Source organism: Bufo bufo, chromosome 3 (assembly GCF_905171765.1).
Source record: "Bufo bufo chromosome 3, aBufBuf1.1, whole genome shotgun sequence".
NCBI lineage: Eukaryota > Metazoa > Chordata > Amphibia > Anura > Bufonidae > Bufo > Bufo bufo.
The window spans coordinates 81,398,329-81,424,136 of record NC_053391.1 but is presented as its reverse complement, the minus strand read 5'-3'; the positions used below and the strand labels follow the sequence as shown (position 1 = coordinate 81,424,136).

The 25,808-nt window shown below is 43.5% G+C and overlaps 1 protein-coding gene across 2 annotated transcripts in view; it reads right to left on the bottom strand.

The window, feature by feature from the left end:
• Window positions 1-11,714: 11,714 nt before the first annotated feature.
• The window catches only part of NSUN3 (NOP2/Sun RNA methyltransferase 3), a 70,602-nt gene continuing 56,508 nt past the window's right edge, over window positions 11,715-25,808 (bottom strand). For both annotated transcript variants that reach the window (XM_040423271.1, XM_040423270.1), the window contains one exon: window positions 11,715-11,978. In XM_040423271.1, the coding sequence (XP_040279205.1) occupies window positions 11,720-11,978 (259 nt within the window). In that variant the 3' untranslated portion in view covers window positions 11,715-11,719. The remainder of the gene's footprint in view (window positions 11,979-25,808) is intronic.

The following is a 25,808-nucleotide window of genomic DNA, read 5'->3' as shown; positions in this document are numbered from 1 at the left end:
GGCTCAAAGAGACATAAAAAAAAGTCATACTAAACTTAATGATCCCCCACCACCTCCATTCCCCTAGTCCACAACAGTCTCTGCTTCCTGGTCCTTCTTGATACACAGGGAATGCCTGCTTACATAATCACTAACCACAGCAATAAGTGTCGAATAGAACTAGGGAGTGGAGATAGAGAGCTTAGTGGGGAACTGGGGACTGTAGGAATGGGAGTGGTGGACGATCGGTGAAGGTGCTAGACAGCCCCTTTAAATTGTATCTCCGGTTTGGATGTACAGAAGTAACTTATCAGTGAATTGCCTTATATGCAGCTCACTAATAAATTCTGATTAACTGACTGCTTACAGTATTTGCTAGAAGGTCCTATGTGGGGAAAATAAAGGCCCTGCATTTGCCACAGGAGCCCATCAACAAACTATAGACCAAAAGAAAGATAGCTCCGCAGACACAGGCGCCAGTTCATTCATCCTGCTGCTGCCTTTGCCTTCCAGCAGCAGGCCTGGTCACTGGAGTCCTTTTTCCCCTGTTGCAGACTGCAGCCTGTGCTTGTCTTCTAGGCCTCCTCGCTCGTCCTATAGGGCGTACCCGCACTGTCCCCAGTTCTTAAAGGGCTTTATCAGCTAATGTCTAGACACCTGTGGGTATTTAAGGCACCTTTCCCTAGGGCAGTGCTTCTCAATTATTTTCTGTCATGCCCCCCCTAGGAAGAAGAAAACATTTTGCGCCCCCCGCGCGACTGTAAATAGTATCATTTGTCGGGGGCCGCCGTAGAGTTGCTAGGCAACCAACGCCATGTGGGACGCCGCTTGTGGATGACGGACACTTATGGGGGGGTCTGTGGATGACGGACACTTATGGGGGGATCTGTGGATGACGGACACTTATGGGGGGGATCTTTGGATGACGAACACTTATGGGGGGATCTGTGGATGACGGACACTTATGGGGGGGATCTGTGGATGACGGACACACACTTATGGGGGGATCTGTGGATGACGGACACTTATGGGGGGATCTGTGGATGATGGACACTTATGGGGGGATCTGTGGATGACGGACACTTATGGGGGGATCTGTGGATGACGGACACTTATGGGGGGGATCTGTGGCTGGCACTGTTACAGGGGGATCTGTGGCTGGCACTGTTATATATGTGCCATCCACAGACCCCCCACCCCATAACAGTGCCATCCACAGTGCCCCCCCAGCCCATAACAGTGCCATCCACAGACCCCCACCCCTGAACTGTGCCATCCACAGAGTCCGTGTGCCCGCCGCCGCCGTTTAAAGTTATTAAACATGCCCCCCTCACTCCTAATAGTACCGTATATCCGAATTTCTTCTGTATAATGCCGGCAGGCGGGCCGGGCGGCCGGAGCGTCCCTCAGTGACGTCACTTGTCTGCGCCGCCTGCTTCATTCATAAAGCAGGCGGCGCAGGCACGTGACATCACTGAGGGACGCGCCGGCCGCCCGGCCTGCCTGCCGGCATTATACAGAAGAAATTCGGATATACGGTACTATTAGGAGTGAGGGGGGCATGTTTAATAACTTTTTATTCAATAATACATTTTATATTAATATACCGGTTTTGCCGGCCCCCAGCTCCAGGCCCTGAACGAGCCCCCCTTTACGGAGCCTGACGCCCCCCCTGGGGGGCGCGCCCCACTATTTGAGAAGCACTGCCCTAGGGATACTACCTAAGCAATAGGTGTTTTAGCATGCCAGTGCCTGCAAAGGTATTGTGTTCCATTTGACTGTCTGTGTACCATCTCTGCCCGATTCCTGACTCTCATCCTCTGCTGCCTGACCTGACCTGTGTCTGATTATCGTACTGACTCTAAGCTGCCTACCCTGACCTGAGACCTGTTACACATATTCGCACTTACTCTGCCTGTCCTGACCTCAGTCTGTTACTGACAAGTTTAGCACTTGTGTTTCTGATCCCCGTGGGCCGGCTGTCAGTCACACAGAGACAACTCCAGGAGGTAGCAGCCTGGTGGCTCCTTGGGACTAAAGTCCAGATCCCTGTACAGGGGTTAAAGGATGAAAGCCAGGGGACTGCCAGGATAACATACTTAGGTTTATCCCAAAGTCACACCGGTTGGTTGACACAGTGATTCCACACCCACTGTTTGTTACAGGAAAGAAATCACATCAAAGGGAACTTGTCGCTGAACCAGTCTCTATTATATTAGGGAATTTAATAGGAGCAAATAGGATAGAGTGCCCTATTTTATCTGTCAGGGGATGGTAAAATAACACACCACATAAGCCTCTCTACAATTAGGCAGGACTGAATTACTTAAGACTTTTATTCAACCCTGACTAGTTCCATTTTGCCAGAACTATTGATGTTGCTGGTGACCTTTATCTTGCAAAATCTGAACCCCAGAATCACCCTGAAGTAAAAATGTCTGCCCAATTGAATGGGGCTTACAGAAATCCATGAGCTTGCCTCCAAAACAACCCCATTTAGATGAATGGAACTCATTTTCACCCACAGAAATTTCTGCCACAAAATCTGCCACATATTAAAGGCCCCCTCTGAAGGGAACTGACCGTTTTTATCTGCTTGCCTTGTGAACATAGCTTTACTGCCTCTTACGGTACAGTTTTATACTCTCACTGTTCTTACACTAAAGAATTGTCATCTATGATGATGAAGAAACCTTTTTACCTCTGGACATAGAGGATTGTCCCTTGTCCCTAGATGCGTATCTAGGTATAAAAAGATTATTAGAAAGATCTCTGTACAATATTTGTACATTTTGTTGATCACTCCTAAGCTGTCTTCCTTCCAAACAGATTAAGGCTAGTTTCACACTAGTGCTAAACTGTTCCGGCAGAGGTAGAGGGATCGGTATAGCCGGTGTGAAAATAGCTAAACCTGTCTTGGTACTGGAATCCACCCATTGCCTTAAAGGTGTTGACCGATGAAATTTGGATTTGAATACTTTTGTTAATCCCTGAAATCTATCTGTATAGCGCCACCTGTTTGTTCTTTTTCTAATTTCTCTGTCCTGCTCACTCAGACGGAAGCACATGCTCAATTCCATCCTTTAACTGCTACCAGCTGTAGAAAAAGGACCCCCCCTCCCAAGAAAGTGCATGTCCCCAAGGTGCCACCTTGAAATAAATCCAGAACAACTGGAGCAATAAGTTGGGAGATCTCTGGATCCATGTGAGGTGCAGGGCTGGTTCTAAGTTTTCTAGAAAGAGACTGTCATGTGCTATATGATATTTTTATGTGATTTTTTTTACATTAGTCATGGGATAACCAATTTATTTGCCCTCCTCTGTATCTGCTCTAGTTCAGGTATATCTTTCTTATACACAGGTGTCCAAAGCTGTACACCATGGGGAAGATTTACTCATTTTATTTAAAATGTAGACCATGTAAACTTAGGCAGTCTACAGTTTACCACGTTGATTTATGCTGTATGATAAATTTGGCGCACACTTTGGAGATACTTGTCTAACTTGAAATCAACTACAGGTTCCCTTAATTTGTGCCAAAATTTTGCCACCATGTTGGTGTTCTTGTGTGATGTGTTTATTGCTTTGTATAGAGGAAAAATAGTGCTCTTGTCATGTGGATATATGCCTCTTTTGAAGCATCCCATGATTTTATTTGCCTTGGCAGCACTTGTTGTCTGGCATTGGTTGCTAAATGTAAGCATACGGTTATTGGGATAATTGCAGTAAAGTCTGAATTTGCAGGTGCTTTTGATGCTTCACTTGGCTTATGACAGTGGATCAAAGTTTCTTACTTTTATATTTGTAGACATCAGCATTTACAATAGGATAAGGCAAGTATGACTTTCACAAAGAAGGATTTTCTCCAACATTTGTAGGGCAAGTCACTTTTTGTGGATTTTAGAACCAAAGCATAAAAGGTTTGTTGAGCGTGATCCATCACCCAGCGTAGGGATTAGTAATGGGCTCTGCTAATGGTTATGTTTTTTATGATGATTTACAGGCTGTATCATGGAATGGACATAGTGATTTAGCAGGGACAGAGCCTGTCATTTGATGGTAAAAGCTCAATCTTATTCCAGAGACAACCTGCATAATGAAAGATCATTGGTGACTGATTAGCACACTGGCGAGGAAAACATGATAATGATATTGACATACAGAATCGTTCACACTGAAAAATGTGGGTCTATTTCAGGCACAATAGGTTTTTGTCTGCAACATTAAAAATGGAAATAATACAGTTTACATGGAATTACACATTTTAGATTATTCCAACTGAACGTAATATTCCACCTTGTAAAAAAAAGATCTGTGCAGACCCAAGTTACGTTTAATGCTGCAACCACAGGCTTTCAGATATGGGATTTTTTTTTTATTTCCAAGAGCCCATTTCCATCCTATTAGCATGTGGGAACCATTTCCAAACAAATTAGAGCCTGGATGTTGGATTTGGAGCTCAGTCACACTACAGAAGTAGTCTTTCTCTGTTAGCGATGGTAGAGCATTCTGGGAGACTTAGCTCTATAAAGTAGATGGTAGGACGTAATAACATAAAAACAGCAGAACATTATGAGTATTGTATTGCTACTGGTTATACTACATGACATTGTAATATCCATACCTTAACCCTTAGGATACAGTAGACTTTTTCATTTTTGCGCATTCATTTTTATTCCCTATGTACCTTGAGCCATAATTTTATTTATTTTTTCCATTCACATATCCATATGGGGGCTTATTTTTTGCAGGACAAGTTGTACTTTCTAATGCCACCATTTAATATGGCATACAATACAGTGGAAAGCGGGAATAAAATTCCACATGGGGTGGAATTGGAAAATAAATGCAATTCCTCCACGGTTTTACAGGTTTTGTTCCTACGGTGTTCCATTTGTGGCAAAAATGACTTGTACCCTTCATTCTCTGGGTTAGTACGATTACAACGATACCACATATGTATATTTTTTTTTAGCAATTCTCATTTTATTAAAAAAATATGACATAAAGTCGCATTTTACAAGCAAATTAGTATGTGGAGATTGTTATAGACACTTAATGGATATTTATTTTTTTGATGTTCTCTCTCCAGGACAGAGACCCTGGTCTTCTCTTCTTTCAGAGGTGGGCCCTCCAAACTGGGAGAACATAGGGGAAAGCTTAAAGTTGGTTTCACACAATTTCAACCACACTGTTGTACAATTGAATATTTTGCACAAAATTTATGTGACACCCATATGGCTACATAGAAGAGGACTTAGGGCCTCCTCTGACTGCCCACGTTGTGGTGATTCCGAGGCAGATCACTTACATCTGTTTTGGGACTGCCCAATGGTGAGTAGGTATTGGAGTTTGGTCCAAAATAACCTGGCTCGTAAACTTAACATTGTTGTCCTTTCTCCCCCAGGATATGGGTCCTGGGAGATTTATCAGAGGTTAATTATCAGCCTATAAAATGCAGACTGTTGATCAAGGTGATGTTCTTAGCTAGGCTCCTTATCTCTAGATCATGGTTTTGCTCTTCCGCTCCAGACTGTAATAACTGGCTGGGCTTGGTTGAGAAAGTGAAAAGCTACAAGAAGATTCTGTACAAAGAGGATCCTACTTAAAGTGGAATAAATTGTGGAAAGATTGGGACACGGTTAATTAATCAGGACCCTTCCCCCCCTTTTTTTTTTTTTCCTGCAAGGTGGGGAGGCGGGCTGGTGGGGTGGGTTGGGGAAGATCTTATTAGTCTGGTCTCTTCTATATGTATTGTATCGGTGAAGAATGTGAAGTTATATTGGAGCACTGGAGTATGGGAGGACTTTCCGGCATTAAATAATGGTTAAAATTTAGATTTATTCACAATATTGAGCGGCACATGGGCGGGGGACCAGGGCTCGGGACGTCCGGGCATCGGGCGCGACCCGAGGTGCGGCTCTTCCTGTCAGACATGAGGTTCGACTGCGGGCAGTGATATGACACATGTGGTAGGCGTGCTACTATGTGTTCTTTTAATGGGACAGAGTCGGTCTCTGGCTGTGTTTTTTGTCTACATCCTCTTCAATTGCCGGTGACTGCCGAGCGATACTCGATTCGAGTTCTTTGGCACATGAGATACCAATGTGAATACATGTGAGGTACGGTTAATCACGGCATTAATATTTAATTTAACCACATGGGGATGAGGCAGTAAAATATGCGAGTGGGTTTTCTACCACTGTGATAGAAGACTGCTGGACCCCCCTTTTCTGTTTTATGAAATGTTTGCGATTAAAGATCGCCGTAAGCCCGCCTAGTACGGTGCATGTGAGTATCAGGTGATTGGCCACATGAGTGTTAATCCTGCCGATCGTGCTTACCCATGTTTGGGGGAGGGCGTACGCGATACGCGCTCGCTGCTTGGCGGCCGTTTAGACTGCGGGCCTCTGATCCCTGCCCATTATAGATAATATTACGCTAAATGAGATGCTTTGTCCATCCGCTTTATTAAACTTTGGATGTCGGGTGAATCCTGCTATCCTCCTCAGTAAGAGATCTCCACTTGATTTTTAATGTTCACATAATTATGGACACTTGTATGAAATTATTGTCAATCATGTTCACAAATCAGAATTGACGGACTTATGGATTTTATAATATCACAAATGTAATATGGATACAAACTTTGTATTATAATAATAAAATATAAAAAAAAAAAAAATTAGTATGTGGAGTTTAAACAGGTAATAATGAGATGAACATTTGAAAGTGCAAGAACTGGCACCATGTATAGGTTTTTTATGTGTAAATAGTGTAAAAATAAATTAAAACTTTTTATATACTTTTTTTATATCACCATATTCTGACCCCCATAACATTTTTATAGTTATACTATAAATATATCTACTGAGCTGTGTGGGGGCTCATTTTTTGTGGGACGATCTGTAGTTTTTATTGATACCATTTTGAGTGTGTGTCACATTTTGATCACATTTTATAAAAAAAATTTGGATAAGAGAAGCAATGAAAAAATGGCGAATCGACCCTTTTCACCCTTTTTTCCATTACACTATTCACCATATTGGAAAAATATTTTTATATTTTAATAGTATGGGCGTTTTTGGACGAGGTGATTCCCACGTTTATATTTTTTGTTATTTATGTATTTATCTTTTTATTCTACGTAAAGGGGGGTGATTTAAACTTATATATATATTTTTTTACTTTTTTTATGGTTCTGTAGCTTGTGTTTGAGGCTACAAAACTGTATTTTTTTAAAATTTTGTACGAATATGTTTATTATATATCCATATTGGTACAGAATTGCTCATTTCTTAAGAGCAATTTCACTTGATGGGCAAAATAAGAAATGCAGCTTCAATACCCTGGGTCGCTTCAGAGAAATCCAGCGCATTTAAATCAATTACTGACAACGTCATTGGCCACAGAGGATACCGGTAAGAAGCCTGTAAGCGCAAGTTTTTCACCCTTTAGATGCCATGATCACACTTGATCACGGCATCCAAAGGCTTTAATGACCGCGATCGCCATTATTGCTGGTCGTGGTCATTAGCCGCTGGTCTCTGCTGTTTGCCCATCGCTCCAGCGTCGTACATGTACGGCGCTGCTACTGAAGGGTTTAAAGGGCTTCTCTGGTCCCATAATGACATTTTTTTATCTGCCCAAGGTGAGCATATTATACTCCATATACCCTGTTCTCAGCATTGCTGTATCCTGGCAGGATGTTTACATACAGAACCCCAGCATGCTTTGCTCTGCAATGTTTCTCACTGGTCTTGCCTAGCTTACATAGTGTAGGGGCGTGACTATTGCAGAAGGAACAGTGTGGCAGGCAGAATAAGCCGAGGAAATTACCGAGAAAAGCATGCTAGGTTTGGTTGGCAAACCCAACAGCTTGAAAGGGACAAGTAGTTGTAACTACACTGCGCCGCCTCTACGAATAGACAACATGCAGGTAATTTTGAAGAGGAAGCAGGGCTCACATGACACTATCTCTACAAACAGCTGATCGGAAGGGGTTTAGGGACTTTGATATTGATGACCTGTCCTGAGGACAGGTCTTTAATATTAACCCACAGCACAACTTCTTTAAAGGGGTTCTACAGTTTGTTTTAACTGATGATCTATCCTCTAGATAGATCATCAGCATCTGACCGGCGGGGGTCCGACACCCGGGACCCCCGCCGATCAGCTGTTTGAGAAGGCAGCGGCGCTCCAGCAGCACCGTGGCCTTCTCACTGTTTACCGCTGGCCCTGTGACGTCACGACTAGTATCAACTGGCCTGGGCGGGGCTAATCTCCATTCAAGTGAACGGAGTTTAGCCCTGCCCAGGCCAGTTGATAGTAGTCGTGACGTCACTGGGCCAGCGGTAAACAGCGAGAAGGCCGTGGCGCTGCTGGAGCACCACTGCCTTCTCAAACAGCTGATCGGCGGGGGTCCCGGGTGTCGAACCCCCACCGGTCAGATGCTGATGATCTATCCAGAGGATAGATCATCAGTTAAAACAAACTGTAGCACCCCTTTAACAGTTCAATTATTGAAAGCATTTTTACTTTGCAGCATTTTTTCAATTGCCTAAAACATTTGCACAAGATTGTATAAAAATCAGTATAGAATTTTGGACTTATTTCAATATAAAATGTGTTCATGGGCTTACATTAACTTTAAAGCGTTGGCCAATGAATAACACTAATGCTCCATTTACATGCAGGGACTGCGCACACAATTGTTGGGAAGAAAGTGTTCCTTCCTGACAACTGCCTGCTCGTTAGTAGAGGTGAAGTGTATTTACATGCAGAAATCACCTCCACAGTATGAGGACAACGGCTATTGCTAGCGTACTGGTTAGACAGCATTATCTGCTGCCCAGAAACAAATGACTTAGTTGTCTGCATGAACGATTGTTTCACCGATGAACAAGTGTTTCGTTTTCCATCGGGTGATCTGCGCCATGTTTAGACAGGCAGATTAATGGGAATGGGCGACAATCGGGCCGTGTAAACCCGTCTTTATTCCTTACCAACAGGATAAGTAATAAAAGTAGACTGCTGGGGGTATGACTGCTGTGAGTTTCACTGATCACTAGAGCAGGGCTCCCGAGTCTCATGTGTAAATGCAGAAGCAGTCATACATGCGATCCAGTTAAAATGAGTTGAGATATTCAATTATCAGTATTTTGCATTCCTCACAATTGTACTGTGCTTTTCTGGTTTCTTTTGCGTTATCTTGGTCTAAGAAAAATCTTTGATTATAATTTGTCTTCCCAGACCAGTCCACCTTTAAACATTGAATGGAACTTGCAGGGCAAAAAACGTTTGGGGACTTTGGCAAAGAAGCATACAATACAGCAGTTTCAGAAATATCAACACCCTCTGCTTTCGAGTGATACTATATCTCCTTATGGAGAGCGCCTAACCGGTGTGAAGAGTCTTATAGACCAGGCAACGCTCCTCTGGAATTCTGGGAATAATGAGCTCTTAGCAAGCTTTGATGCCACCAGATGTAAGGTAGCTATCCTATAAGTCAACATTCAACCTTTTAAACAGGTCTTGTGAGCTAATTTGCATACACTCTTCCCTAGCCTATAAGACTCTTCACACTGATTAGGCGTTCTTCAGAAAGAAAATATAGTATCTCCAGAATCCTGACCTAGGCCTCTCACCTAGTTAATCCTGTACTCTCTATTCTGAACCAATGAAGGGCAATCACCTTGAGACAGCTGTCTGCAGATGAGATGCTGGCTTCATTATTATCTAAGTCATGTCTCAAGGCCTGTTTAAAAGGTTGAACATTTGACTTATGGGATGGCATAAGAGGCAGAGCTTGCATACCCTCTACATATAATGTGTCATAATGGCCAGATTATGACACATTATATGCTCTCACAAAAGCTTCTCCGCTTCCTACCATACTCCAAAAAATATGCCAATGGTATTATTGGTTACCTATGATTTTGGCCCTACTGTGTGCCTGAGATAAGGAAATTAGGGTGAGAAAAAAACAACTGGTGTGAATAGTGACAGTATCTGTCCAGTGCTGTGCAGTAGGTTAGCGCTACCTCAGTAGGAGGAAATAAATAGATCCTAATCTGTGGATCAAGTCTAGATAAAGTACACTGTCTAGAAAAGGGTGGTGTGCTATAAAACCATATAAGCATGGTAATTACAAAGGGAAGAGATAAAGACTATAAAGGGCTTCTCATGCTTGGAGGGTTTTATATGCAAAACACAAAACAATTATTGTTACTAATCATCTTTGGTAATTCAATTTACATCCTGGTGCAAACCGACTCCTTCAAGCAAGAGGAGGAAACTTCAAGCTGTTTTTTTGACACAGTTTAACCTTTCAATTCCTATTTAGTAAATCTGGGAGAGATGAAAGGCAATGTCAATGGAGTCTCTGACCTTTGCAGTAAACACAAGTCTCTCGTTACCAGTAAACAACTTAGCAAATAAGGCATCTTGGGCTTCCTATGACAGCGCCAGAATATAAATCATCGCTGGAAAATACAAGTCTTTATGAATTTAAAATGAAATGTTCATGCATGAGTTCTACTAAAGCGTCTGCAGTTAGCGCTAATGTATAAATAAAGCTTTCATCGCTTATACATTCGGAGGACTGTAATGGCAGCCGTGGACAACCTCTTACCAGGGTCCAAGAACGTCATTGTGTTATAGTGCTGGGGTTAAAATGTTTGGCATAATGTGTGTAAATGACAGTTTTGGAATGGGCAGCACGGTGACTCAGTGGTCAGCGCTGGGGTCCTAGGTTCGAATCCAACTCCATCATCTGTATGACGTTTGGGTGTTCTCCATGTGTTTGCCTGGGTTTCCTCCCACATACTGATAGGGAACTTAGATTGTGAGCCCCACTGCGGACAGGGTGATGCTAATGTCTGCGGAATATGTCAGCGCTATATAAGCGAGTAAAATAAATTATGACTGGACTCCGGGACCACAAACAGCATACTCCTTAATAAAAAGGACATTCAAAGAGTCACATTCCTATGGCAGGATCCTCTTGTATTTAAGGGGTTTTCTCTTAAACAGCCAATTCACAGGATAGGCATCTGACTGCTGATGGTTCGACAGATAGGACACCCAGCGATCAAGAGAATGGTGGTCCACGATTCACCATAGTAGTGTGCATGCATGACCATTGTTCCATGCAATTCTATGGCTATGCTAAGTACAATGCTCTACCACCAACAGTACCATAGAAGTGAATAGAGCGGTGGTCATGCATGCACACAACTTCTACATTCATATGGGGCATTGGGGACCTCCACTCTCAATCGCTGTGGGTCCCAACAGACAGGCCCCTGGTGATCACACATGCTCTATGTATTCTGTATAAGGGATACATGCTTTGTGCATGCATGATCATCATTCCCTTCACTTCCATAGGACTGCTGATCACAGTGCTCATCTCTTTCCCCAAAGGTACCATAGAAGTAAATGGAGTGGTTGTCACGCATGCAAACTATTGCTCCATTCATATGAGTAATTGGGGACCCCCGATGACTTCATCACTGAGCGTCCCAGTAGACAGAGCCCTAGCAATCTGCCAGTTTTACCCCATACCTGTGGATAGAGGAGAAGTGTTCTTTGTTGGAAATCCCCTTTAAAAACATAAAAATATGAACGATCACAGCAAAAACAAAAAAGAAAAAGAAAACAAAAACAAAGCAAAACACGTTTTGTTCCGTTTAGTTGGGAGCAGTTAATCAGTTTCTACCGACCACAAGAACTTGAACTACAGTTTTATTAACTTAGATACAAACATCGGTCCCCAGGCTTTTCCTTTACGTGGGAGAACTAACAGTCCATGAGTTACGTGTGCTGAAAATGTGAACTCATGGGATAATGTATTGGCCAAGTCACTCAGGTCCACGGAGAGGACGTCTCTGCAAGAGTTCAAGACGCTGGAAACCAATGCGCTGTTTTCAGCCTCCGATAATGTGCATGTAGAATACACCACTGATCCTCCGGGACGAAGGGCATGGATGGCAGACCTGTGCAATTAGAAACAAGAGCAAAGACAAACTAGTGTTATGAAAAGGAGATTATCCTGCCCACAAGGTCAGCGGAAAAAATCCTTTATTTGACAAATTCGGAAACATTTATGTTCTAAACGGTAATGGCAGATGCTTGACCCTCACTAATAAGTGACCTGGTTTTGAATGTCCTTCAATTCAGAGCAAAGAACAAGCAAATAGGGTCATCTGGGCGGACAATCTCCACTGACGATAATGCTGCGTTCGACACTAACAGAAATGAGACAGCGCTGGGGCTCCTCTAAAGCAGATCGTCCCCACAGTAAATGTGTGGCAATTATCTGATAAAATTCTCCCTCACGTGGTCTAGCTACTTGTACTTTATAACCATTCAGTTCTTGTTGCAGTGGAAAATCAGCTTTCCCATGCCGGTGAGCCTGTGTTTATACACCAAAGTAAGACCTAACAACCTTGGAAACTTGGATAAAATAAAACAGGGGAAATAAGTAAAAAAAACTGCATTTTTAAAAAAAATGAAGTACAAAATGATCCCCCTTTTTCCCTCATCAAGCCCTTACGTGGAAATTCGTGATCGAGATACAAGATAGCACAAGATTAAATTATATATTTAATCGCCTTAAGGGCACACTAGATATAACACAATATACACAGAAAATATACACAGTGGTCTGAGGTTACAGATACAGGTGATATAGGTACAACAGGGTTAAGCCAAGCAAAAGTCAGTTACTGGGTAGATGAAAGTTCCTTAGGGTGATAAGGGTGGAATAGTCCTTGGCTGCAGTCCCGTGGGGGCAGTGATGTCAGCTGGTTCCCGGTCTCTCCAAACACATTGGCACGATGTGACCCCCTTCAGAAAAGACACCACCCGCTGGCTTGCATGGGCTTATGACCTTTAGCCGGCCGATCCCCTCCCAGCCTATGGGTAGGGTCTACCCCTCCTTCTCTGGTGCTGGCAGCAAATGACCCATAAAACTTAGGGCTCATAGCCCCAGACATTCTGGTTCCGGGCCCAATCGATCCGCCTGGGTTCCGGCTACAACTATAGTCCAAACATTGTGCCGCTATGTGGTTTCTGTGGGGAGTTTTGTATATCTCCCCTGCCGGGTATCCTAGCCTCAAGCCAGTACAACGTGGATGCTTGGCTTTGCCCCAGGATCACAAAAAGATAACCGAATTATGCCTGGGATGGACGGACGATTCATAATTCCTTATGAAATGTAGGTGCCAACATGTCTGGGATGTAGCACTGATCCTGGGCAAAGGATGAGACCCCCTGCTGGGATCTTTCCTGCAGGATTAGCTTGCCTCCAACCTGGCTGGTTGAGGTGTGACTTTATCCACCTCGGGCCTCCTTGAAGCCTGGGGGCTTCATCCCTTGCTAGCTGACAGCAAATGGCTGGGGGGTGGGAACATATTTTGCATGCACACTGACTGTGTACGTGCCAAAAGGTGAATCAAATGACAATCAGGGCTGCCAATAAATGATAATCCATTTCTCCATCTCACAAAAGCATATGATTATTAAAGGAGTTTTCCAGTCTCAACATTTGTGGCATGCCACAAATGTCATATAGGTGCAGGTCCCAACTCTGGGACCCGCTGATAGTACCAAAATAGCGCCCCCAAAGTGGAGAGCCACCCCCTCCAGTAACCACTATAGAAGTTCTGAAAATAGCCGAGCACTTGCACAGCTATTTTCCAGCTGTCCCGAAGCGATGAATCAAGAGGGGGCTGCACTTGGACAGCTTGATCTCCATTCACTGCTATGGGACTTCTGAGGGTGCTCATGGCAGTAAAAGGAGAGGGTGCCACAGATTCTTTACTTGGAAGATAAAAGCAGTTCCCAGGGGTGGGACCAGCACCTATCTGACATTCGTAGCATTTCTTAGCAATATGCCACACATCCTGAGAAGGGAAAATCCATTTAAACCTTCTTTTTATTGTGCAAAAGTAGTAACCCATAAAATAACTACCAAAATTTGGTAATTATGTACTGACCATCTGATTAAAGTTAATGTCAATTTTACTGCACAGATGAATGTGTGTAAACATTTTAATAAAAATTACAGAATTACTTGTTTAGTCACCTTGCCTACCACACATAGAATAAAAAGTAGTCAAAAAGTTGCAGGTATCTTAAAATGGTACAAATAAAAAACTACCACTCATCTCTCAAAAACAAGGCCTTACACAGATCCATCTAACTAAGTCAAGGATCTTCAGACATAAAGATACCAAAAAGAAAAAAAAAATTATATTATATATAGTATATTTTGTAAATGTTGTAAATCATAAAAAAGTTAATTTTGTATCGCTGTAATCACATCAGCACAAATTAACATGTAATTTATACCACTTGGTAAACAAAACCCGACAAAATTGCAATATTGCAACTTTGCTCTATCTCTCAAAAATGAAGATTTTTTTCAATACCTTATATGCAAAGGCAGCCTGTGATCTGCTTGGCATGCATCTGTGGTCTACCAATAAACCACTAAACCAAAGCTGGCCATACACTTTCAAGAGATGTTGGCTCGTTGGGTGGCAGCTATTCCTCTTGACCCCCTTCCCTTTTACATATGTGCTCTGTTTGGCAATGGGGAGTAGACTGCTTCCAGATACCTCTCATGTCAAATCCAACATGCCAATCCCTATTTCCTTTGACACATGTGGAAGGAACATCAACCACACATCTCATACCCATTAGATGCAACCTATTTTATGGAGTACGCTATATGGCGTCCCTGACAACCAACCAATATTGGTGAGGCACATATTTATCCCCTTATAGGCGCCTAGTATCACTTACTATATATATGACAATTTTCAGCCTCTGCACGCATCTTGGCCAGGCTCGCTCTTCAGCGTCCTACACGTGTGGCCTCCATCTTGCATACACTGATGACGCGACCACTAAGGATACAGGTATCACTATACATCCTCAGCAACATTATATCATGTTCATTAACGTTAGAATTATATGCGATGCGGCTGGTTTTTATTCTAGGGGACAACTTAAGGACTTGATCTGCATATAGCTCTTACATATTCATGACCCCATCTATTCATAGCCCTCGCTTGTCATATGTATTAAGGGGACTTACAGGGAGTGCAGAATTATTAGGCAAGTTGTATTTTTGAGGATTAATTTTATTATTGAACAACAACCATGTTCTCAATGAACCCAAAAAACTCATTAATATCAAAGCTGAATATTTTTGGAAGTAGTTTTTAGTTTGTTTTTAGTTTTAGCTATTTTAGGGGGATATCTGTGTGTGCAGGTGACTATTACTGTGCATAATTATTAGGCAACTTAACAAAAAACAAATATATACCCATTTCAATTATTTATTTTTACCAGTGAAACCAATATAACATCTCAACATTCACAAATATACATTTCTGACATTCAAAAACAAAACAAAAACAAATCAGTGACCAATATAGCCACCTTTCTTTGCAAGGACACTCAAAAGCCTGCCATCCATGGATTCTGTCAGTGTTTTGATCTGTTCACCATAAACATTGCGTGCAGCAGCAACCACAGCCTCCCAGACACTGTTCAGAGAGGTGTACTGTTTTCCCTCCTTGTAAATCTCACATTTGATGATGGACCACAGGTTCTCAATGGGGTTCAGATCAGGTGAACAAGGAGGCCATGTCATTAGATTTTCTTCTTTTATACCCTTTCTTGCCAGCCACGCTGTGGAGTACTTGGACGCGTGTGATGGAGCATTGTCCTGCATGAAAATCATGTTTTTCTTGAAGGATGCAGACTTCTTCCTGTACCACTGCTTGAAGAAGGTGTCTTCCAGAAACTGGCAGTAGGACTGGGAGTTGAGCTTAACTCCATCCTCAACCCGAAAAGGCCCCACAAGCTCATCTTTGATGATACCAGCCCAAACCAGTACTCCACCTCCACCTTGCTGGCGTCTGAGTCGGACTGGAGCTCTCTCTGCCCTTTACCAATCCAGCCACGGGCCCATCCATCTGGCCCATCAAGACTCACTTTCATTTCATCAGTCCATAAAACCTTAGAAAAATCAGTCTTGAGATATTTCTTGGCCCAGTCTTGACGTTTCAGCTTGTGTGTCTTGTTCAGTGGTGGTCGTCTTTCAGCCTTTCTTACCTTTGCTATGTCTCTGAGTATTGCACACCTTGTGCTTTTGGGCACTCCAGTGATGTTGCAGCTCTGAAATATGGCCAAACTGGTGGCAAGTGGCATCTTGGCAGCTGCACGCTTGACTTTTCTCAGTTCATGGGCAGTTATTTTGCGCCTTGGTTTTTCCACACGCTTCTTGCGACCCTGTTGACTATTTTGAATGAAACGCTTGATTGTTCGATGATCACGCTTCAGAAGCTTTGCAATTTTAAGAGTGCTGCATCCCTCTGCAAGATATCTCACTATTTAAGACTTTTCTGAGCCTGTAAAGTCCTTCTTTTGACCCATTTTGCCAATGGAAAGGAAGTTGCCTAATAATTATGCACACCTAATATAGGGTGTTGATGTCATTAGACCACACCCCTTCTCATTACAGAGATGCACATCACCTAATATGCTTAATTGGTAGTAGGCTTTCGAGCCTATACAGCTTGGAGTAAGACAACATTCATAAAGAGGATGATGTGGTCAAAATACTCATTTGCCTAATAATTCTGCACGCAGTGTATGTTTTCAATATGGCACAATTGAGATTCTGAATTTCTTTGGTTAATTAGATGTATTTTGAACAATTATGACATATGTATATGATATCGTTATTTATTTTTATTGGATTGTTTTTCTGGCCACACCTTTGACCTCAGTGATGTCAACTGAGGGGTTGGGCCAGCACTATTGGTGTATGCATGCTTGAAAAAGGCTCTATCAGCTGAAACTTTGCATCTGGAATAAATCTTCACTTGAGGATGTGCTGTCTCCATCAGATTTTTTTCTATTTTTGCCGATCATCTGATCCCTCTGGGGGTACTTACCAATCCCCCGGAGACTTGCACCCATTACTCACCAAACTAGGCGCGCTGTCCTCCCTTCATTTTTCATGCCCATTAGATGGTCAGTTGTTCCTGCGGAAATTAGCAGGATCAGCCGACCTAAGCCTAATGTTTATGGTCAGTGTATTGGCCTGCTACCTAGTCTGTAGATATGCAGCTAAGCTACAGTAAATAATCAAAGATCTAAAATAGCAGGAAAGCACTAACCAGAATACATAATGAAAGAACCACTATAGTACCAGGGCATCCTAACAGTTAAATGGACATAGATACAACATATAAATCACAGGAAGTGTAAGTACGAGAGCCAAAAGCTTCCGATGGTCACATGGGTGCTGCTGGCTTCTCTCGGTAAACAATACTGTTTTCCCTAGTTACTCTAACATACGGCTGGCCAAATTGGAAAATCTGGTGGTTTGGATCTCCGGCTGTGCAGCCAGATCACACAAGTGTCACCTCCGTAACTTCAAGGCAGCTTTGCTGAGAAATATTTCTCCCATCTGGTGCAATAAAGTGAGACGCGATGTTCTGTATTACATAAACCGTGTTCTTGTTCATATTCACATGGAACTGTTCGGTGTGGTCCGATCAGTGATATCTGCAGTGACTTTGTCATCATGTTATTCTAGTAGCTGGTGCTGTCTTCTGAAAAGACCACCCATGACCTCTGGCAGCTCATGGCCCACCAGGGATTATTGATCCGTCACATGAAGCTACAAAGAAAAAACACTGATGTCTTGAAATTCCTTTGTACTTAGGTAGAAATATTTGCCCAGGATATTCTGAATTGTTGAATAATTCACAAGCAGGGAATCTAAACTACAGGTTCATGTCCTGTGCCGGACCCCGAGAATGGCCAGTAGAAGGGAGCGGTATCAATACTGAATGTGATGGTTTCCACGCTCATAAATCTTTCCTTGCAGCTCGGATACATTGTGATCTATAAGCCCGGTCCTCTGGACTCTGTATATTACACACCGCACAACAGGCTTTGTGCTGATATTATACTGGAACTGGAAAAATAGCAATGAGAATTAAAAACAATAAGCCGCTTGACATTGCTGGGATTTCACTGAACGTCAGCGTTCAAGGTTATATAGAGAGAGCGCTGGATATTCCACATCTACAAGTGCAGGAAGCTTATGGTGGACAAACAGCACAAGCAACTGCTAACTTGTAGTAATAAGTAGCCATCTATGTGTGTGGTCAGCTGTTTGCCCTCCATACCAGCTCAATGTCTGAGCGGCTCCATCGAGGGCCCGGTGACTGATACATTCTGCTAATACCGCTACCATACAGGCTTTATGTTTTACAGGTAGGCCCCCTGCACACGAGCGCAGGTCAACGCACGTAAGATCTGCATGAATTTCTGTGCTGATTTCTGCACCGTATCCGCACCAAAATTTGAAATTTCGAACAGCGTTTTTTGGTGCGGAGTTGATGCAGTTTTGTTCCAGATCCCACCCTTCATTAGAAAAGAGTGAAATCCGCAGCTAAAACCGTAAACATAATTAACATGCTACGGATTTAGTAATCCACATTTCAGGTCAATTTCTGCAAAGAAAAAAATCTGCAAAGCGTACATGACGTATGTCTAACCTCATACACTTTGATGGTACTGTACTGTGCTGCAGTATTTCTGCACAGAAAAAAGCACATATTCCACAACGTGTGCAGGTGGCCTTGTTTGGCCTCTATGGTGTTGGATTTTTGTCTTTGTTGTTTATCGGCTGATACATTTCAATTTAGAAGGAAACGTACTGTGACATTAGTTTCAGGGATTTTGAATTGTGCTACAGGGGTAGGTTCCAGGACAGAGTAAGGCTACTTTCACACTGGCGTTTGTTTTCCATTTGTGAGATCCGTTTCAGGGCTCTCACAAGCGGCCCAAAATGGATCAGTTCAGCCCCAATGCATTCTGAATGGATCCGTTCAGAATGCATCAGTTTGGCTGCGTTCGGTCTCCGTTCCACTTTTGAGGCGGACACCAAAACGCAGCTTGCAGCGTTTTGCTGTCCGCCTGATGATGCGGAGCCAAACTGATCCGTCCTGACACACAATGTAAGTCAATGGGGACGGATCCATTTTCACTGACACAATATGGTGCAATTGAAAACGGATCTGTCCCCCATTGACTTTCAATGTAAGTCAGGACGGATCACTTTTTTGTGAAAGAATAATGCAAACAGATCCGTTCTGAATGGATTCAAGCGTTTGCATTATCCGTGCCGATCAGTCTGTGCAGATACAAGACGGATCCGCACCGAAAGCAGGTGTGAAAGTAGCCTTAGTCCTGACAGGATGGTTGCTATGCCTATTAAGGGATAGTTGGGGCAATACTAGTTACCGCTTTATATACTGTTCTAGAGGAATATTGACTTCCCACAGGGTTGCAGCATTCATCACATTCTTAGAGTGTACCTTTGGCATTGTGTGCTCTTTGCTGTGTCTTGACACTTTATGGACCAGATTTATACTTAGGATACTTATGTGACTTTTCCAAGCCACTTGCATAATGTATCATTAAACTGCAGCTTCATATTCTCCTCCTGCATCGATTATATCAGCCACACATACACTGCCTGTCCAAAAAAAAAAAAAGTTGCCACCTGGATTGAACTAAGCAAATAGTTTACCTCCTATTGGATAATTACTGCATGGGCGATTATCCTTCAGTTGGCAATAAGTTATTTAACCCCAACTGGTGCAATGAGTTGCTTCTCATTTTTTAAACAACCATGTGGAAAGACAGATCTCGTGGTCGTGGAAAAGATTTTAGTCTGTTTGAGAAGGGTCAAATCATTGGCATGCATAGAGCAGAGAGAACATCTAAGGAGATTGCAGAAACTAATAAAATTGGGTTAAGAACTGTCCAACGCATTATTAAAAACTGGAAGGATAGTGGGGACCCATCATATTCGAGGAAGAAATGTGGCGGGAAAAAAAATCCTGAATGATCGTGATCGGCGATCACTTAATTGTTTGGTGAAATCAAATCGAAGAAAAACAACAGTAGAACTCAGGGCTATGTTTAATAGTGAAAGTAAGAGCATTTCTACACTCACAATGCGAAGGGAACTCAAGGCATTGGGATTGAACAGCTGTGTAGCCGTAAGAAAACCACTAATCAGTGAGGCAAACCAGAAAAAAAAGACTTCAATTTGCTAGGGAGCATAAAGATTGGACTCTGGAGCAATGGAAGAAGGTCATGTGGTCTGATGAGTCCAGATTTACCCTGTTCCAGAGTGATGGGCCCATCAGGGTAAGAAGAGAGGCAGATGAAGTGATGCACCCATCATGCCTAGTGCCTACTGTACAAGCCTGTGTGGGCAGTGCTATGATCTGGGGTTGCTGCAGTTGGTCAGGTCTAGGTTCAGCAACAGTATGTGCTCCAAGAATGAGGTCAGATGACTACCTGAACATACTGAATGACCAGGTTATTCCATCAATGGATTTGTTCTTCCCTGATGGCACGGACATATTCCAAGATGACAATGCCAGGATTCATCAGGCTTAAATTGTGAAAGAGTGGTTTAGTGAGCATGAGCATTTTCACACATGGATTGGCCACCACAGAGTCCAGACCTTAACCCCATTGAGAATCTTTGGGATGTGCTGGAGAAGGCTTTGCGCAGCAGTCAGACTCTACCATCATCAATGCAAGATCTTGGTGAAAAATTAATGCAACACTGGATGAAAATAAATCTTGTGACATTGCAGAAGCTTATCGAAACAATGCCACAGCGAATGCGTGCCGTAATCAAAGCTGAAGGCGGTCCAACGAATTACGACTTATTTTTGGGAAGAGCAGTGTATCATTAGACCACAGCTCCATATTGTCCTCCCTGCAACGATTATATCAACCACATGTATCATTAGACCACAGCTCTGCATTGTCTTCTCTGCACTTATAGATCTGGGTTCTCTTTACTGTAATTTATGGCATCTGTAAAACTACAATGAAGATCGCCACAACGTATGTGGCCATCTTCTTGCCTCCTCTCTGGAGTGACAAACAAGGGAGCAAATAACCCCCATTCTCCCAACAGGTTGGAGTCTCAGCAGTAAAACCTTCACCTATCAAGACATTTAGGGCTTATACTGTCAAGATGATATACAGTTGCAAGAAAAAGTATGTGAACCCCTTGGAATGATATGGATTTCTGCACAAATTGGTCATAAAATGTGATCTGATCTTCATCTAAGTCACAACAATAGACAATCACAGTCTGCTTAAACTAATAACACACAAAGAATTAAATGTTACCATGTTTTTATTGAACACACCATGTAAACATTCACAGTGCATTCACAGTGAGGTCATGCCACAGCATCTCAATCGGGTTGAGGTCAGGACTCTGACTGGGCCACTCCAGAAGGCATATTTTCTTCTGTTTAAGCCATTCTGTTGTTGATTTACTTCTGTGCTTTGGGTTTTTGTCCTGTCACAACACTCAGCTTCTGTTGAGCTTCAGCTGGTAGACAGATGGCCTTAAGTTCTCCTGCAAAGTGTCTTGACAAAATTGGGAATTCATTTTTTTCTTCGATGATAGCAATCCGTCCAGGCCCTGATGCAGCAAAGCAGCCCCAAACCATGATGCCCCCACCACCATACTTCACAGTTGGGATGAGGTTTTGATGTTGGTGTGCTGTGCCTCTTTTTCTCTACACAGTGTTGTGTGTTTCTTCCGAACAACTCAACTTTGGTTTCATCTGTCCACAGAATATTTTGCCAGTACTGCTGTGGAACATTCAGGTGCTCTTGTGCAAACTGTAAACGTGCAGCAATGTTTTTTTTGGACAGCAGTGGCTTCCTCTGTGGTATCCTCCCATGAAATCTATTCTTGTTTAGTGTTTTACGTATCATAAATTCGCTAACAGGGATGTTAGCATATGCCAGAGACTTTTGTAAGTCTTTAGCTGACACTCTAGGATTCTTCTTCACCTCATTGAGCAGTCTGCGCTGTGCTCTTGCAGTCATCTTTACAGGACGGCCACTCCTAGGGAGAGTAGTAGCAGTGCTAAACTTTCTCCATTTATAGACAATTTGTCTTACTGTGGACTGATGAACAGCAAGGCTTTTGGAGATACTTTTATAACCCTTTCCAGATTTAGGCCTCTTTCACACTTGCGTTGTCCGGATGCAGCGTGTACTCCACTTGCCGGAATTACACGCCGGATCCGGAAAAATGCAAGTGAACTGAAAGCATTTGAAGACGGATCCATCTTCAAAATGCTTTCAGTGTTACTATGGCAGCCAGGACGCTATTAAAGTCCTGGTTGCCATAGTAGGAGCGGGGAGCGGGGGAGCAGTATGCTTACAGTCCGCGCGGCTCCCGGGGCGCTCCAGAATGACGTCAGAGTGCCCCATGCGCATGGATGACGTGCCATGCGATCACGTGATCCATGCGCTTGGGGCGCCCTGACGTCACTTTGGAGCGCCCCGGGAGCCGCACGGACGGTAAGTATGCTGCTCCCCCGCTCCCCGCTACACTTTACCATGGCTGCCAGGACTTTAGTGTCCTGGCAGCCATGGTAACCATTCAGAAAAAAGCTAAATGTCGGATCCGGCAATCCGCCGAAACGACGTTTAGCTTAAGGCCGGATCCGGATCAATGCCTTTCAATGAGCATTAATTCCGGATCCGGCCTTGCGGCAAGTCTTCAGTATTTTTCGCCGGAGCAAAAAGCGCAGGATGCTGCGGTATTTTCTCCGGCCAAAAAACGTTCCGTTCCGGAACTGAAGACATCCTGATGCATCCTGAACGGATTTCACTCCATTCAGAATGCATTAGGATAAAACTGATCAGGATTCTTCCGGCATAGAGCCCCGACGACAGAACTCTATGCCGGAAGAAAAGAACGCAAGTGTGAAAGAGCCCTTATGCAAGTCAACAATTCCTAATCGTAGGTCTTCTGAGAGCTCTTTTGTGCAAGCCATCATTCACATCAGGCAATGCTTCTTGTGAAAAGCAAACCCAGAACTGGTGTGTGTTTTTTATAGACCAGGGCATCTGTAACCAACACCTCCAATCTCATCTCCTTGATTGGACTCCAGTTGGCCGACACCTCACTCCAATTAGCTCTTGGAGATGTCATTAGTCTAGGGGTTCACATACTTTTTCCACCTGCACTGTGAATGTTTACATGGTTTGTTCAATAAAAACATAGTAACATTTAATTCTTTGTGTGTTATTAGTTTAAGTAGACTGTGATTGTCTATTGTTTTGACTTAGATGAAGATCAGATCACATTTTATGACCAATTTGTGCAGAAATCCATATCATTTCAAAGGATTCACATACTTTTTCTTGCAACTGTAAATGTTATTGTGGCCCTTGAGAATAGTAGAATCTGACGTGACCCTCAGATCCGAAAAGGTTGTGCACCCCTGCCAGAAATGAATGAGCACCCATGTAATAAATTACCGGAGTGGGGGCTAATGGTGCCCCACTTCATAACGTCCATATGCCCTAATACACACATGGATAGGGGTTGTCATCATGTGTGACAATTCTTTTGGTTCTTCCATCAATACTATGATTTTTTTTAAATACTAAGCCCTAAATTTTCAGCCCCATTGAGATATTATCACTTCAATGTCAAACAACCGTCTCATATTCTCCCAATTTACATAAGATATGCGCACTCACACAAAGGCAATGACACAAGAAGAGCTGATCCCTTTAAACATGTCCGGCATAGAGACTTCTATCAGAGGAGATTAAAAAAGCAAGAAAAAAAAGACCTTTTTCTATCACTTATGAAACCTGTATTTTCCATCCTTAGTATTTTGGCTCCTTAAATATACAGTGTGGACTAATGTAAGAACAGATCTGCCGTATTCTGAGAAAGGGTCAGATTTAATGATACCATCATTTAACTGTTTTCAATGTTAAAAGAAAGTTGAAACAAGCGGCTCCGGCTAAATCCCAACTTACATCAATTATAATGTGTTCACGTGCCAACACTGCCATCTTCTGTTCCACAGGGCACGCTGCCCGGTAATATGCCAGCGCTACCTGGACTGTACAGTAGTTCGATGCAGCTCATAAACTTGTAGGAAATATTGCACTTTCCACAAAGGCTGATATTTGCAGCAATTCACGGCTTTCTTTCAATTATTTGCTTAATGCTCGTTTCAACAGTTTTATTTTGTTTGCTTTCCGTTGCGGCAGGGAAGTTACTTTTTTTCAATTACCCTTTTCATTTTATTCCAACAAAAAAAAACATTTCAATCTGCTCCTAACACCAGCAGCCGAATCTGTTCATAAACTGTAAAGCAATTGCAAATAAAATGGGTACGTCTCGCTGGCATTCCAGGTTTTACTGAAGAAACCATAACGTGCCTGATATGTGTTTTATTTTTTTATCGATAGTAAAAATTCTTAGTAAAACATTGATAATAATAAGTATGATAGAGAGATACAGATAGATCAATCAATAAATAGATAGAATGACAGGATAGATAGATAGATAGATAGATAGATAGACAATAGATAAATGAGAGATAGATTGAAAATTGATGATAGATAAATAGATAGACATGACATAGACAGGTGATAGAAGCTTCCATTTGGTACAAAAGCTACCTTCCATTCCTCCCTCTGTTACACAGACTGCTCTCCGTGCCTCCCTCTGTTACACAGACTGCTCTCCGTGCCTCCCTCTGTTACACAGACTGCTCTCCGTGCCTCCCTCTGTTACACAGACTGCTCTCCGTGCCTCCCTCTGTTACACAGACTGCTCTCCGTGCCTCCCTCTGTTACACAGACTGCTCTCCGTGCCTCCCTCTGTTACACAGACTGCTCTCCGTGCCTCCCTCTGTTACACAGACTGCTCTCCGTGCCTCCCTCTGTTACACAGACTGCTCTCCGTGCCTCCCTCTGTTACACAGACTGCTCTCCGTGCCTCCCTCTGTTACACAGACTGATCTCCGTGCCTCCCTCTGTTACACAGACTGTTCTCCGTGCCTCCCTCTGTTACACAGACGGCTCTCCGTGCCTCCCTCTGTTACACAGACGGCTCTCCGTGCCTCCCTCTGTTACACAGACTGATCTCCGTGCCTCCCTCTGTTACACAGACTGTTCTCCGTGCCTCCCTCTGTTACACAGACTGCTCTCCGTGCCTCCCTCTGTTACACAGACTGCTCTCCGTGCCTCCCTCTGTTACACAGACTGCTCTCCGTGCCTCCCTCTGTTACACAGACTGCTCTCCGTGCCTCCCTCTGTTACACAGACTGCTCTCCGTGCCTCCCTCTGTTACACAGACTGCTCTCCGTGCCTCCCTCTGTTACACAGACTGCTCTCCGTGCCTCCCTCGGTTACACAGACTGCTCTCCGTGCCTCCCTCTGTTACACAGACTGCTCTCCGTGCCTCCCTCTGTTACACATACTGCTCTCCATGCCTCCCTCGGTTACACAGACTGATCTCCATGCCTCCCTCGGTTATACAGACTGATCTCCAAGCCTCCCTCGGTTACACAGACTGCTCTCCGTGCCTCCCTCTGTTACACAGACTGCTCTCCGTGCCTCCCTGTTACACAGACTGCTCTCCGTGCCTCCCTCGGTTACACAGACTGCTCTCCGTGCCTCCCTCTGTTACACAGACTGCTCTTCGTGCCTCCCTCGGTTACACAGACTGCTCTCCGTGCCTCCCTCTGTTACACAGACTGCTCTTCGTGCCTCCCTCGGTTACACAGACTGCTCTCCGTGCCTCCCTCGGTTACACAGACTGCTCTCCGTGCCTCCCTGTTACACAGACTGCTCTCCGTGCCTCCCTTGGTTACACAGACTGCTCTCCGTGCCTCCCTCTGTTACACAGACGGCTCTCC